General features: G+C 51.8%; 1 protein-coding gene across 1 annotated transcript; it reads left to right on the top strand.

The window, feature by feature from the left end:
- The first annotated feature begins 5,987 nt into the window (after window positions 1-5,987).
- On the top strand, window positions 5,988-15,522 carry Nr2f1 (nuclear receptor subfamily 2 group F member 1). Its single transcript, XM_028875624.1, is given in 4 exon segments — window positions 5,988-6,115; window positions 6,118-6,522; window positions 8,950-9,477; window positions 14,488-15,522. Coding segments are annotated over 4 exon segments (1,260 nt in total). The 5' UTR covers window positions 5,988-6,069; the 3' UTR covers window positions 14,769-15,522.
- Window positions 15,523-16,522: the final 1,000 nt, after the last annotated feature.

Consider the following 16,522-nt stretch of genomic DNA (forward strand, 5'->3'; position numbering starts at 1 on the left):
TGCACTGGAGACCCTGTGTGTAGAAAAAAATTACAAAAAGAAGACTATGGATGAGGCCTTCCTGCAAGGCCCTTAGGGTCCTGAGACTTGTCTAACCAGAAAAGAGTGACCCTGGAGAAAGCGAAGCGCCATGTCCCTGCCTTCCACCGACCCCACACTAACAAGACCCTTAGAGTGCTGGGGCTAAGTCCACCGTGGGTGCTAGTCCAGGAACCATTTCCAAACTCTATTGAACTTTCCCAGGGTGCTGGCTGGTGTGGAGCCAACAGTGTGGGTGAGAAGAGAGGAAGAAATTTGAAAGAGAGAATGGAAGGGAGAAAGATGGAAATCTGAACTGCTTTTTCTGTTTAGCAGTTGAGCGAGTCCGGCTATGTGCGCGGAATTTCACAGTTTGAGGACTCTGGCGCCCTTGAAAAAGCATGAGCATCTTCTCTTAGGTGCCCTATCCCACCACAGATACTAGGACCAGGGACGGCTGTGGCAAGTTGGACTGTTGTCAAATGACGACTTTAAGAAACAAAGCCAGACCTTCCCAAGCCCTGGGCTGACCAGCCGGGGCCTCTGCGGAAGCCATTTTGGTGGAGGCCGCACTGTGAGCCCCAGCACCAGTGGGACCCGGGGGTGTGCGGCCGCCTGAGGAGCACAGGATCCGAAACCACTGAGTCCTGGGTGCTGCTGGAGCAGACCGGGTCTCATAGGTGGCCAAGGCCCTCCTCAGAAAGTCACTGCTTCATTCTAACTCCTCTCAAGAGACTGGGGACACTGGACTCCAAGGAACACCAGCATCTCCCCTTCCCGAAAGCCTGAGGCTTCCCCTGCTGTGGGCACCTCCAACAGACAGCCTCCCATGCCTGCTCCTAGAGCTAAGGCTGAGAATTGCGATCTCGGTCGAGAGGAGCTGGCGGCTTCACCCAAGGCCTGGAGAGGCCGGTTTCCTCCACTCTGGGGGTCAGTCTGGGTCCCAGAGGCCTATTTGTGAGTTTGGAAGCTTGGGGGCAGGGAGGGGACGCGGGAAGGAGAGACCAAGATGGGTGGGCGACATCTCTCCCACTGAGTCTCTGCTGGTCCTTCAGCTTTGTTGCAGGACTTGACCCCCGACTAGCCCTTCCAAGCAGGGCTGATTCATTCAAGAGCCCACCCAGCCCCCCGGGCGCGGTCCCGAGTGTCAGCTCCCCACCCCCACCCCCGCCCGGCGAGCCCGCCCTGCGCGCCCTCTGACGCAAACGCGCGCCCCTGCCCGGTGCAGGGGAGGGGGGGCGGGGAGGGGGAGCGCTCCGGTTGGTTTTAATTGAAGCTCTTCCTTTCACACACACAACCTCGGTCCCCACTCCTGGGAGGCGAACCCCTCCCCGCCCCCAGCCCGCCTGGTCCAGCGTGCGGAGTCTGGCTTTGCTGCCTCGTTGCTCTCCGGCCGCGGCCGCCGCCGCCGCGGGTTCTCTGCTTGGGAGAACCGCGGATGTCCCCTTTAATCCGCTGACACCATCGCCCACATCAAACGGGCAGCCATCGATCGCCTTACTTTGCTGGCGGCCGCGGCCGCGGCTCAGCGCCGCTCCCGAGGTCCCGGCTGCTGCAGCGCGGCCGGGCGCAGGTGCCCAGGCCGGCCGGCTCCACCGCAGCTCCCGCTCCGCACGCCACGCGAGGGCTGACCGTGCGGGTTCCAAACCTGCTGCAGCCTCGGGTCCCCTGCCCACACAGCCTTTCCCGCCTCCGCTGGGGGCGGCTCATAGCGGGGGCCTGTTTTGGATTTGGCCCGGGTCCTCACCTCCGAGGAAGCGCAGCGGAAAGGATGGGCGATGGTAGCCCCCGACCAGGCCCAAGCGAAAGTTCTCCCGGTCCCACCTGGGCCGCCTGGACTACATCTCCAGGCTGCCTGCCCAGGGAAGATTGCCTTTCTGCCCAACCACGTTATCAAAGGTTAACAGACCCCAAGTTCCAAAGAAACGATTATCGTTGCGTTACTTGCCTGGTCGGGCAGAGTCGGCCGAGTGTCGCTTCTGGTGCCCACCGTGTACAGTCCAGAGTCCCAGGGCGGCTGGACGGGTGGACCCGGCTTCCAGCAGGCCTCCTGTTCCCGGACGCCTGCTTTTGCGTCTTCTCCCACTCTTCTGCGATTCTTCCCTCCCCCCAGCCTCCGTTCAGCTGCTCACGGCTCTGTCTCTGATTGTTTGGGGAGTAAATTTTAGAATTTCTATATAAACAGCGCTCTCTTGCTCTCTCTCTCTCCCTCTTCCTTTCTTCATTTTTTTTGTCTTTTGTGTGTGTGGGGGGGGTATTTTTAATCATATCAATTTCACCTTTAAACTAACCGAGAGACTTGATCACGAATATTGGGGCTGAGGGGCTAAGGCCAGGAGCTCCTGTCACCCCCTGACCGCCTCTCCATCAGCTGCATACAATGGGCCGCAGCACACAGGATGCAGGCTCCATTATTCCAGATAGGAGAGCTGTGGGGCACGTATAAGAAAGTCTTCATTCTGCTCTTTAAAAAATTATCTCTGGCCACTAAACGATAGGTCCCAGAGACCAAGAAGTGAAAAGCGTACCCCAAGCACGCAGAGCTTTCCAAACCCCTCCCTATGAGATTTTCAGTGGGAACCTGTGTTAAAACCCACACCTACCCTCTTCGACACAGCTAGCCGTTTACTTCCACCGCTACCTGGGGGCGCAGAGACAAACTTTTACGCTCTCCCGAGCAGAGGGGTAGGCTGGCAGGAGGGACTCCCACTCCGGGCGGTGGCAGCCGGCTTTGTCGCTCTGCTGCTCTGCGCCCGCCGGAGCCTGCCTAGGGGAGCGATCTTAAAACCTGGGGGGGTGCAAGTGTGGGATTGGAGAATATGTAACTAATAGAAGTATCGTTTTCGTTTCCCCCCAGTACGATCTTTCAAGGAAAAAAAAATCCATTGAAAGAATTTTCAAAGTGCTGTCCTCGTTTGGAGAAAAGGCTCTGGCTGCCTGTGGGGAGGGGAGGAGGGACCCGGCTGCCTGTCGCCCGGGAGCGGCTCCCGTCCGCTAGGTGGCAGCCGGACCTAGCGATTGCTGCGAGCCCCGCGGCGGGACCCGCTCCTCCCGCCTGCCCCTCCTCCTACGACCAATCACCTTCGGGAATGGGGTCTCGGCACCCCCACACGGCACACACACACACACACACACACACACACACGCACACACGCACGACACTGACTTCCCTCCTCCTCCTCCTCCTCTTCCCCCTGCGGGTCCCCCTCTGCCCCGCTCTCTTCCTGTCTTCTCGTTCCTTTGCTCTTTTCCTGTGACTCTGAGTTGTGGGCACTCACAGCCGCCCCACGACGATATGAGGACTTACTAATGCTTTATTAATAATTATTGAAGCATTGTTTGGAGTTGGAGCATCCTGGGGATAAAAATGATGAAGAAGGAAAAACAGGATTGATTGGAAAGTTTATTTTAAGATCAGCTTTGGGATGAATAGGAACCATCGATTCGGATCGAATTTGTGACAGGAGCTGCAATTTTATGAGTGTGCTTTGTCGTAATTACGCCCCCCAAACTATGATATACTTCAAATTTTTTAAATGAGGAGGCTTTTTTTAATAATACAAAATTAGCAGGATCCAGGCTAGGATTATGTTGAATGTGAACGAAGATTCTAGACCCAGTATACTTCACAAATCATTAAAATGGTGGTTTCATTCTCATTAATTTTTCCTAACGTTTTCAGTGACACTCTACGCTCATAAAATCTAATTTTAAAAACTTTTCAGAAGACATGAAATAATTTCTTTCTCATTCTCGTTTTTTTTCCCATCGCGACGCGTCCTCTTCCTCATCATCCCTTCCCCCTCCGGTGTGTGTGTGTGTGTGTGTGTGTGTGTGTGTGTGACCATACACGACCCATACTAATCAGGTCCCAGAGTAAATAGCAGCGCAGGGCGATCTCAATGTAAATTGCGCTTGTCAGAAGCACACCCTCCCTCACCGCTCTCCGCCTCCCCTCGACATCCCAGACTGTAGGTAGCCGGGGGGAGGGGGAAGGGCCTTCCAGCCAATGGCGTGCAGGAGGCTTGGCTAACCTTAGCCTCCCATTTTCTCTCCCCCCATTCAGGGCTCTGACCAGTCAGTCGCCTTTGATTATCAGTTGCCAGCAGCCCTTCTCTTGGCTCCTTGACACGAGCTCCATATAAGGCAGCGATCTCCATAGAAACGTGTCAGTTTCAATAGTAGTGTCAAAGTTCACTATATACAGACATTCGCGCAGATCCCCCTTTCGGAAACATTGCTCTGAGTGTCCTCCCGTTTAAACGCCTTCAATTTTGTGGTCCCTCTCCTCTCCTCTCCTCCTCTCCTCTCCTCCTCTCCTCTCCTCTTCCCCTCTCCTCCTCTCCTCTCCTCTCCTCTCCTCCTCTCCTCTCCTCTCCTCTCCTCTGCCCCTCTCCCTCCTCTCTCTCACCCACTCTCCTCTTGCCCTGTCTCTCCCCTTTCATTTTCTTACACAGTCTACTAGTTGTCCCCCTTTCTCTTTCTCTCCCTCCTCCTCCTTTTCTCTTTCACTCCTTGCCTGCAGAAGAGAGACTAAACTTGAAAAAAAAAAAAAGGAGGAGGAGGCACCCCCTGCGTATTCTTCTTATCGTTATTTTATACATATATGATTTTTTTTGGAGGGAGGGTGTTGGTTCCCGGCTGAAGAGCACTTATTTAAAATACTAAAAAAAGAACATTTTTGGGCGATCTCCAGGGTTTTTTTAACTAGCTCTGTGTGTTATAGCAGAAGAAGCAGAAGAAGCAAGAAAGAGGAAAAGAAGAGGATTATTTATTCGACCTACTTTGGATGTCTCTCTCGCTTTCTCTTTTTCCTTTTTTTCTCAAGTATTTTCTTCTGATTTTTATTTTTTGCTATTTCGCTGTGAATTCGTCGCCGGCGTGAATTATCTCGTATTTTTCTCCCCCTTCCGTCACCTCCCGAAAGAAGAAGGCAGAGAGAACCCGGCGCCACCCGCACAACAAAAAGAGCAAAGTGTGTGATCATCCTTGCCGGCTGCCTCCCGCTCTCCAGCGCTGCCTTCCTGAATGGCTGGCTGCGTCCGGCCCTGGACCTGGCCCCCCGACACCCGAGCTCCCTGATCGTCGCCGGCATCTTCGCCCCGCATCCTGCTCGGCTCTCCCCGCTCCCCGCACTCTTGAAGCCGGGCGAGGGCTCCCGCCGGGACAGCGGCGGCGGCGGCGGCGCGGGCAGCCCCGGCCTCGGCTCGCGCTCGGGCTGCGGCCCCGACTCCAGCTCGGACTCCGGCCCGGGCCCCGGCTCCTCCAGCGGCGCTCGCAGCAGCAGCAGCAGCCGAGGCGGCTCCTCCAGCGGCGCCTGCAGCCGCGACCTCCTCCTCTGCCGCCGCCGCCGCCGCCGCCGCCGCCGCCCTCGCCGCTTCCTCTATGTCGGCTCAGCCCGCGCGCTGCGCGTAGCCCGAGCGGCCGGCGGGCGGGCGGGCGGGCGCCCGGCGCGGGTGAGCGAGTGTGTGTGCGAGTGTGTGTGTGCGCGGGGGTGCGGGCGAGGCGGAGGGCGAGTGTGTGCGCGCGCCGTGGCCCATGCCCGCCGCCCCCGGCGCTGCGCCCGCGCCGCTCCCGGCTGCCGCCTGTGCCATTTCTGATTTTGCAACTTGGGGAAGAAGAAAAAAGCGAGAGAAGGGAGCTCGCTCGCCGGGGGGTGGGGAGGGGGAGAAAGAGCGCGGCCCCCCCAGGAACGGAGCGCGGGGGGAGCGGGCGAGGGGAGCAGGGGTGTTGGGGGGGAGCCTGAGAGCCTGGGGGGGCTGCAAAAAGAGAGAAAGAAAACAGCAGGAACCACAACAAAACGCCAGCAGGGCGGGCGGGCGCGCAGCAGCAGCGGGGCGGCCGAGGCAGTAACGGCGGCGGCAGCGGCGGCGGCGCAGGCAGAGGCCGGTGCCCGGCTCGGGCTCGGCTCCGGCGACCCCGGGGCGCCCGGTGGGCCCCCGCCCCCTCCCCCTCCCCCTTCCCTTCCCCTTCCCCTCCCAGCGCGCCCGCGCGCCCCGCGGCCCTCGGCGAGCAGCTCGGCTCCCCCCAGCGCTCCCCGGGCCCAAAGATATGGCAATGGTAGTTAGCAGCTGGCGAGATCCGCAGGACGACGTGGCCGGGGCAACCCCGGCGGCCCCAACCCCGCAGCGCAGGCAGCCCGCGGCGGCGGCGGCGGCGAGCAGCAGCAAGCGGGCTCCGGTGCGCCGCACACGCCGCAGACCCCGGGCCAGCCCGGAGCGCCCGCCACCCCCGGCACGGCGGGGGACAAGGGCCAGGGCCCGCCCGGTTCGGGCCAGAGCCAGCAGCACATCGAGTGCGTGGTGTGCGGGGACAAGTCGAGCGGCAAGCACTACGGCCAATTCACCTGCGAGGGCTGCAAAAGTTTCTTCAAGAGGAGCGTCCGCAGGAACTTAACTTACACATGCCGTGCCAACAGGAACTGTCCCATCGACCAGCACCATCGCAACCAGTGCCAATACTGCCGCCTCAAGAAGTGCCTCAAAGTGGGCATGAGGCGGGAAGGTGAATATTTCTTCTCTGCTTCTCTCCCTGCGCTTCGCCCGCCTCCCTGCTCTTTCTTTCTCCCTCGCCCGGGTGGTTGTGGCTGTGGGATGGGGCTCCTGTGGTCCCAGCCGGTCCGGGCTTCCCAATCCTCGCTGCCTTCCTCCCCCAGCGTCCCCCCCCCCCTTCCAGCTCGCTGCCGCTGCCTCCCCCTCCCGGCCTGCGCTCCTCTCCCCGGCTCCTCCACCCCTCCCGCTGCCTGCTCAGGATTGTGTCCCTGGGATCGTGAGCTGTGGTTTAAAAATCCCCTCCCTTCCTCTGTTGGATGTGCTCCGTGTGTCTCGCTCCCGCCTGTGTGTGAGGATGCTTGGGGCTGTGTTGGCATGAACTTGGGCAGGGGTGCTTATTTCTCGCAGAAAACTGTGTTCCGTGTTGGTTGTTTATGTTTTTGTTTTCTTCATTTCACTTTCCCCTCCACCTCACCCTGCCCTTTATTTGGAATGGGAGAGGGCTGGGGCTGGAGGACACTGAGCCGCAGATTCATTGCAGCCATCATCCTTTAGGAAGCTTAGCTTGGAAAAAGAGGAGTGAGATTTATTGCACTTGTAGGTCTAATTAGGGGGAGGGGGTTCTGGCCTGTTCACTGGTTCCCTCTCCTCTTCTGGGATCTGGGGCCGCCTCCTCCCGAGCTGTGGCCTTGTTTTCACCCCACTACTTTGAAAGGAAAGTTTGAGACTGAACCCTGTCTTCATAGTATTGTCATTTTTAGAGCTTGGTACTCATTTTATTTCTTCATCAAACCCCACCCTCTGCTTAAATACTGCATACAAATTACAATTTACAACGGCATTTACCGAGCCTTCTGATTTGGCTTTAATGCACAGACTGCAGCTGGCACGGGCTTCTGCGTCATTTAATCGATGTGTTGTGTGGGTTTTTTTTTTTATTAAACACAACTTTTGATGTTGAATTTGGATATGCTTCATGTTCATGTGGCATGAGATGGAGCACTTTTCTTACAAATATATTTAGCGGTTTATAGTTAAAGTTTATCTCCTGACAACCATTAAAGATATCTTATAGTCAAATTAGTGAACCAGTCAATTTTGCAAAATGTAGATTACTTCTTCTTGTAATTGACTTCAAAATTATATTTTATATGTCACAAGAAAATAAATTGAATTCCTTCAGATCTCAAGGAGAAGGCAAATATGACGACTTCATTCTAGCTCCAGGGAGATTCTGTAGGCATCTGGGGGGGAAAAAACAACTTTGAATTGTGATCTCATTTAATTGAAAAATAACTGCCAAGTTCAAAACTATAATTAGAAAAAGTATTCTCACCATTGTGTTTCAAGAACGTAAATTGCACTGGAACTCTCCTTGGAATTAGAACCAAAGAAAACAGTGCCCAACCTGAAATAGGAGAGCTCTGTGGACATGGACCTATCTCTACTAATTTGTTGTGGGTGGGAGGGAGAGTTCAGAAGCCCTAACTTTCCCTAAAGTTGTCTTTGTTTACATGGCAATTTAAAATGCTGGCGCTGTCGAAGTAAAACATACACATAAAAAAAAAAAAAAACTTTGGTCAGCTTTAAGAACTCACAGCATGCTTACGTTTTGCATTCAGATGGTTAATGAATCCAGTGTTTTTGCAGTTGCAAGCTCGTGCATTCACTGGGCAAAAGCTGGCTGCAGTGGCACCGCGCAGGACAGACATTAATTATATTTGCTACTTTTTTCAATAATGTTTGGCTACTGTAAGTTCAACTTTTTCTTGAAATATTTCAAATTTCTGTTGCTTTTTATAGTGAGAACTTTGTATGGGGCGAGCAGGAGCGGGGAGATGGGAGGGGTTGTGGGATGCTTACTCTCTGGTCAAAAGTTGTAAGTGGTCAGTAAGATATGCAACTTGTATCTCTTTTAAAGATAATTCTGTAGCACTTTAGAGATTATGGGAACATTTTATGCACCGAACGGTGCTGCTTTGCAAGTGAAGAGTGCATTAAGGCTTGTGCCTGGTACTACAGCCTTTCTCGGGTTTCACTTTTTTTTTTTTTTTTTTTTTTAATTTCGATTTGTATCATTCTGGAAGGATGAATGGGGTTTCATTTATCTGTGTGTTGCTTCTTAGTAACTGGGGGGTTGGGTGGTACTTTCTTGGCCAGACAGAGGTAGGGGCCTTGAAGTCAGGCCTACTTCTTTCCTGGCTGAAGTAGCCAGGGGTGCAGGCTATGGATGAACACATCGAGCCGGTGAAGGCAGAGGGCTTCACCCCAGATCTGCCCAGATCTCCTGGCAATGTGGTCTGTGAGTGAGAGCCAGCAGGAGAAGATGCGTGTGACTGCCGGAAAGAACTGCATTGCGTTGGGTGCGCGCTGCGGCTCGGGCGATGTTCACAAGCCCCCTGGATGCACATTGCCTCTTTTCTCTCTTTCTTTTTGTCAGCGGTTCAGCGAGGAAGAATGCCTCCAACCCAGCCCAATCCAGGCCAGTACGCACTCACAAACGGGGACCCCCTCAATGGCCACTGCTACCTGTCCGGCTACATCTCGCTGCTGCTGCGCGCAGAGCCCTACCCCACGTCTCGTTATGGCAGCCAGTGCATGCAGCCCAACAACATCATGGGCATCGAGAACATCTGCGAGCTGGCCGCGCGCCTCCTCTTCAGCGCCGTCGAGTGGGCCCGCAACATCCCCTTCTTCCCGGATCTGCAGATCACCGACCAGGTGTCTCTGTTACGCCTCACCTGGAGCGAGCTGTTCGTGCTCAACGCGGCCCAGTGCTCCATGCCCCTGCACGTGGCGCCGCTGCTGGCCGCTGCGGGCCTCCACGCTTCGCCCATGTCCGCGGACCGCGTCGTGGCCTTCATGGACCACATCCGCATCTTTCAGGAACAGGTGGAGAAGCTCAAGGCGCTGCACGTCGACTCTGCCGAGTACAGCTGCCTCAAAGCCATCGTGCTGTTCACGTCAGGTGAGGATGCGGTCGCGGGGAGGGCAGGCTGTGCCGGGAGCTGGCGCGGGCACCGTGCGGCGGGAGCCTCGCTTCCCGCATCTCCCGCGGCCGCCGCTGTCGCCGTGAGGCTCGGCCCTCACCCCACCTTAGGCCTGCCCAGGGTCTGCAGCCCCTGTACGTGGATGTCGCGGGCCGCGCCGCTGCCATCTTGCGAGCTTCGCGTTACTGGAGCGGAGGAGGCTCCGGGGAGGCCGGCGGCCTGGCCTGATGGCCTGGACCCCCGGGCGGGCGGTCTTAGACCGAGGCGACGGCCTGGGGAGGGGAGCTGCAGTACACTGTGGATAGCCTGGCTGCGTGTGTGCTGTGTGCTGTGTGTGTGTGTGTGTGTGTGTGTGTGTGTGTGTGTGTGTGTGCCAGAGCTCAGCGTTTCTGGGGGAGGAACGATAGAGAAGGAAGAGAACGTGGGAAGGTGGCTTCCTACTCTGTGTGGCACTCTCCTTGGATGAGTTTCCCGACAGTGAGACACAGACAGAGGCGGAAAGAGAAGAATACGCACAAATAAATCATAAATAATCCCGCTTTATTGCTGCCTGATTTTCCCTTATCGGAAACCATTCATGTTTGCAGTTGCTGGGGTTATTGAGGGTCGTAAAAAACGGATTCGATCTAAACAAGAATGATAAAAAAACAAAAGCAATACTGTAAAGCCCGCAAGCATGAGAGGACTGCGGGCCGGGAGATAAATTTCATAGCTATGCAAAACACACGAACACTGGAAATTTAAAAGGATGCCTTAAAAATATCAAATTAAATGTAGGCGGTGGTAGCACGCATGTTAACAATCTCTCTTATGATAGATGGTTCAAATTAACTTCCAGGAAAGTGCATTAACGTTGCCTTTGAAGGGCTCTGGTCTGAGCGTGTGAGAACACTACCCGCCTTTTATTATTGGAACCTGCAAGAGGGAAACATTATAAACACCAGGGACAGCAGGTAACAGCGGAAATACAAACAAAGCCCGAAAGGACTCTGGTGGGGGCAGAGCTGCTTAGATGGGCCTTGGGCCTTGCCCACTATGAGTAAGGTTAGCTGCGATTTTACCACTGCTATTGGTACTGTTGTTTTTAATTCCTCCATTAGGAGAACAAATAAACCATTCTAATAAATCTATCCTAGAGCCAGGCCCTCCAAAGCCAAATTAAAACCATCTTTGAGCAGAGATGGCAAAAAATCTCTTTCCTAAAGCCTTGCTGAACAGTAAGCAATGGGATAATATATCACTATTTCTTGACTTCCATGCATGAAGAGTCATATTTACATTGTATCTAAATGACTCTTAAATTTGCACAGTATTGTAATGTGGCAAATGTAGTATTAATATCGATCAGAGCAGCAGATAATTTATTTAGACAAGAGCAGCTCATTTGTATGCAAGGTGGCCGGAGCCATGGACTTGGGCTGCTCCCACCCCTTTACTTTCAGCGCAAATGCAGGTCTGCTAGTGGGGGGGGGGCGGTTATTCTTTGCAAGGTGCAAAACTTAAAACAAATGGAAGATTTATTGAACAGGTTCCTCGGTGTTTGAATGCATTTTGTCTTAATAAGTCTTCTTGATGGAAATGTGTTTTTCAAAAGTGACAAAGAGCCTGGGAAGCAGCGACCGGGATCCTTTGACTCTGGCAGGCCTAGGCCTTGCTGGCGCTCTCCTACCCATGGCTTTAGCCAAATCCATCAGGAATGGAGCCAGTGAAGAGAAGCTAGGGGCTTAAAACCTCACCCAGCAAAGTGTCTTACAGCAGACGTGTGACTTGGAGCTGGACAGAGGTTTTCTCAGGAAAGGTCTCGCTTCCCCTTCCTGATGTCTCTGAAGTTCTTTGAATCCCTTCGACTTTGCTGATTGTAGGGGTTCCCAGAGAGAGGCCTAGGATTGTGAGGGCTTCAGGGAACATTGCAGAATTATGCAGCCTTCACTTATAAATTTTCCATCCTAAAGCATTCCTGTGAAAAGTTCTTTAAAAAGAAAAAAAGTTTTCCAGATAAGTTTTTGAACCATGTCTTCAAGGTGCAAAGGGTGCTGAGAAGTGAACAATAACAATATTTTGTTGGGAAATTGCAGGCAGAATATCTGAAAATGGAAATAGAACTGTCAGTAGTAATTCACCCACCTCCCTTCCTTACAGAACATTTCCACTTTTGACTAAACTTGTTTTGATTGCTAGCCAGAAGGGAATTCATGGGAAGAAGGGAATTCATGGGAAGCCTTCTCAAAGTCATCCAACTTTTAAGCAAACTTAGAATGATGGAAAGGACAGTTTTAGACATATTGTCCAATGTGGCTCGATTTGGCAAGTATTTGAAGCTGGCATGGGGGTCCCCCGTGGTGGTTTTCACATTTGGCCTCCGGATGGTATGTTTAATCCTTAATATTCTGGATAGCATCCAAAGACTAGGTCATGACCTGAACTTGCTTTTAAAAAAATTCTTTAATTCATATACCTAAATATTCCTTCAAATAAATGAGACTGACTCCGAAAAGAGCCATCTAGTTAACATAAATACAATAAATCCATTTTCAGCACAATAATAACTTTGATTTCTAGTTATGGCAGCTGATTACATCTATATTTCCTGAGCACTAAACTCTTCTGAATGCACAACATGAAATACATTCTCTGCACTACAAAGGGTAAGCCGGGAGGGCCTGAGCAGTAATGGTTATTTATTTACATAATTTCTTTTCCATATACTGTAGAAGAATTATTGAAGGTTCCCACATTGACACTACCATATAAAAAGTGAGACGTGGATTTTGTATATTCTGTCTCCTTTTCTTATCTGGAATGTAACTCATCAAGGGCAAATATGTACTGAATTACACCCTCTGCTCACCTCTCTTTACCACCATAACCCACCAATTGATTCAAGCACACACTGTCTGTCCACAGATGGGAGAATTCTGCTGCAGGGTCAAGGGCTGCTGAGTGTGTGAGACTGGGCCAGAGCTAGGACTCCTGTTGGATGACTGGTCCCTGTGAGGCAGACCCACCTACAGAAATCCCATCTCAAAGGTGGAAGCAGCCAGTGCAGGACCCTAGTGTCCCTGTCCAGGCTTCTCCTTCTTGGAGTCACCTATGTGGGAGTGAGGAAGTGACCTTGTAACTTGGGGGCCCTAATGTTTTACTGACCTGAGGTCATGTCATATGGACCTTTAAGGAAACATCTGTTGGGATATCAGTAGATCTTTCTCATATTGTGTTGTCTGTGGCTGAGACTATGCCATGGCATGAGGGACAGAAGATGTATGCAATGCAAGATATATGTAAATACAAGTCTGTTTGATGGCCATTCAGCAAGGCTATGCTAGGAAGCAGGCCCAAGGACAGATCTCAGAGTCCCCTCTCTAAGCAGTGAGGCCCCAAGTGCTCCTGTCCTGGTGGTGCAGGCCAGAATAATCTCCCTGGCTTCCTAACTCAGACCAGTGTGGGTGTACTACACCAGCTGGATAGAGTAATTAGACATCTGAGAGGAACCCAGTCTGGAGCTGAGGTCAAAGGAGACTGCCTCCGAAGTTCTTGAGTTATCACTAGTTTTATTTATATATTTGCTTGAGGCCATGCCCTTGTAGATGAAGGTGGGAGAGAGCTTTGTGACTCCAGCTCTTGAACTATAAGGGTGCACAGCATGGAAACAGCGGGCACAGATTTGGTTTTGAACAGTTTGTTTTCTTGGTGGTCTCACTTCCCCATTACACAGTGTCCTTTTACAGTGGTGTCAGACATAAGTCCCTTCCTCCATCTATGTATCGGCAAACTATGTCTTTGATATCTAGTCAACCTCCCGACTGGCTAAGGGTTCCTCTGTGATCTCCCTGATTTTAAAATATGTATTATTAATATTTAAAAAAAGGCATAGGGAGTGAGGGGAAGTTCCCCCCTGTTTCTCTAATTCCGTGCTCCACTTCCTTGGCTGGGACTTGGTTGGTGGATATAGGGTAATCTGCTCTCTTGAAATACTTTTAGAGGACCAAAAAGGGCTTTGGTTGGTTTGAGATGAGCACAAAGGTTTCCAGTTGCCATCACTGCATGAAGGTCCCTTGTCCCTTTTCCTCAGGTCCTGCTGCAGGAAACCTATCTCCCCCCTAAATACATCCCTAATTCCCCACTCCCCCACTTCGGAGGCAGAAGTATCAGCTGCCTCTAGCCTAGCTTTGTGTCTGCTCACTGTAGATGTTTCCTCTCTGCAGCCTGGAGTAACTGAGCCATTGCTCCTGATTATTGTATAGCTTACAGAGATGTGACCGGTTTTCCATTTCTTGATCTAAGGAGCAGAGAGAAGTGTCCCCTCTCACTGAGGATTTGTTGCGCAGTCCTTGCTTGCATATATAGTTGATCTAAAATCCTGTATTGCTATAGCATGGGCTTGATCTGATTCTCGGTTCTCACAGCTTGTGATCCCTTACCTCCCGCCACGTGTATTCACTACACAAACTAGCTTCTCCTTGAGCTTGCTGGTTGGGGTCATTTCAATTTGAGAGGAGACTCAAAGGAGCCTCTTAAAACTGCTTCCAAAGCTGCACATTTCTTCTGGGGTCCCAAGTACCCCAAAATCAGGAGGGAAAGGGGCAAATGCCTTTCTTTTAATGAGCACAACCAGAAAGATTCTCCCCTACAGGAGAGAACAGGTTGCTATCCACAGCAAACATGGATTCACCATCGTACATTATTTAATCCAAAGGTGAAAGAGGAAAACAAAGGGGTGGCCAGGTTGTACTTCTGTGTATATGTATGTCTCTCTCATGTTCCCCTAGGCATGGGGAGGTGGATTTATTTTTATTTGTATGGTGGATGGGGAAAGAGAATGTCAGAGAAGGGAGCAAAGAGGCATACTGAGGGAAGGATTTATTTTCTTTTTCTTCTACTTCTTTTTCCTTTCCTCCTCAAAAACATTAATGGCCGAGTGCCTTTACTGCTCACTAACCTAACCTTCTGTCCCCTTTCCCTGTCTCTCCTTCCTGTGGCTGCTCTGGCAGATGCCTGTGGCCTGTCGGATGCTGCCCACATCGAAAGCCTGCAGGAAAAATCGCAGTGTGCACTGGAGGAATATGTGAGGAGCCAATACCCCAACCAGCCCAGCCGCTTTGGCAAGCTGCTGCTGCGATTACCCTCTCTTCGCACAGTGTCCTCCTCGGTCATCGAGCAGCTCTTCTTCGTCCGTTTGGTAGGTAAAACCCCCATCGAAACTCTCATCCGAGATATGCTGCTGTCGGGGAGCAGTTTCAACTGGCCTTACATGTCCATCCAATGCTCCTAGACCTGGGGGGTTTCCACCCGCCCCTGTACCCCAACCCCTAGAGACTAAGAGGACTCACCAAGACCAAGGACTCAAAAGCCTTGGGGATGTGGTATGATGGACCAGGCAGGCCAGGCAGAGGGGAGGAGGGCTGGGGACAAGAGCAGCCTACGCTGCAGGAATGCAGTCTGAGCTGAGAACTAGGAGGGAAAAAAGACTTATTTAGGGTCTGATGTATAATGTAAGTACATTGGAGAGGAAAGAAAAGCACCTCGTGTCTGGTGAAAAAATGAAAACAAATTTTTCGAAGAGAGGACCATGAGAAATTTAATAAAATAGAAGGACTCTAATGGACCTTCCAGGATTTATTGTGGATGGATGTGGATATATTCTGTACAGAAAACAACTCATATGGAAGTGGACTGAATCCTATGTAGAAACACACACACTGAACATTGTTATTCATTTTGTAAAATACTAGTCTTTATTTTCATTTTTTTGTAAAATTTAAACATCGTATGCGCATAAAGAAAAAGGAACAAGATTAGGGGAAATAACATTTTCCCAATAATTATAAAAATGTCCTGTGTCTATCTATCTCTATCTGTTTTGTATTTTTTCTGGTTCCAAACCAGATTTCCTGTGATTCTATACTAATAATTTTTGATATAACCCTTTGCTTCTTATAATGAGTGCGATATATGTTGTCAAGGCTGTTCTTCAAGAATTAAAATTGAAGTGAAAATTTAAACAAAAATAAAAGAATTTAGCAAAACCCATGTGTCTGGTTACTTGAACTATACCCTCAGAGCAAGAGAACCCCTGAACAATTTCTGTCTTGAATACTGTTAGAATCTGGACTTTTGAGAGGGAGAGGGGACTTGTAGGGCCCAGCACTAAGTCTGCTGGTCTGTTTCTTACAAAACCACTGAATTACTTTTGTAAAGCAGATGAAAAGGCCAGGCTGTGTGGGATGGTGTCGGAGGGGAAGGCAGGAGCCTGGGTGGCAGACAGGCGTCTTTGTGATTCCACTCCAAGGGCAGCAGCCCTGAGCACAGCTAAGGCAGAGGATGGGGCAGGCTGCCTTGCCTTTGGGGCACAATTTCCAGACACCGTAGGCCTCACAGGTCAGCTCACCTAGACTCTAACTGCAAAGGTGGGGAGCTTGCTGAGCTGGGGAGACTTTGCAAAGGCTTCCCTAGCACACCTGGACGAGGTGGAGGGGGGAACTCCTCAAAACTTTTGAGTCTGGATGGGCCACAGGACTCTAGGTCTTGCCCCTCGATGCCTCTGGGCAGGAGCTGGGACATCAGCACCAGGGATTTTGACTTTGCTCCCTCCTGTACCTCCCTGGAGATCTACCTACTTATGGTTTGCTCTTGCCTGGAACTGGTGCGCTGGCAGGTGGGTGGACAGAAGCCACCCACCGCCACCCCCTACCAACCCTTCCTCCATGGCACTTCAAAGCTGGAAACTAGTAGTAGGAACTGAGTCAGGAACTGAGCTGGATTGGGTTCTTCCTGAACGTGCCATTTGGACCCTAGTGACCCTTGGAGGAGAGATACCTCTTCTTGAGGCATCTAGCTGGGCATGCGCTGAGGGGCAAGCTCTGTGACAGCCTCCAGAGTATGAATGTTTTATGGGATCCGAGTTGGAGCTGTGAGAACACATACTGCCAAGGGAACGCTTCCTTAACGTATTAATAAAGCCAGATCTTTAAAAATAAAACCTCTCTCACATACATCCCCCACCCCCTGGCCCAGACAGGCTTAGAT

Source organism: Peromyscus leucopus, chromosome 11 (genome assembly GCF_004664715.2).
Source record: "Peromyscus leucopus breed LL Stock chromosome 11, UCI_PerLeu_2.1, whole genome shotgun sequence".
NCBI lineage: Eukaryota > Metazoa > Chordata > Mammalia > Rodentia > Cricetidae > Peromyscus > Peromyscus leucopus.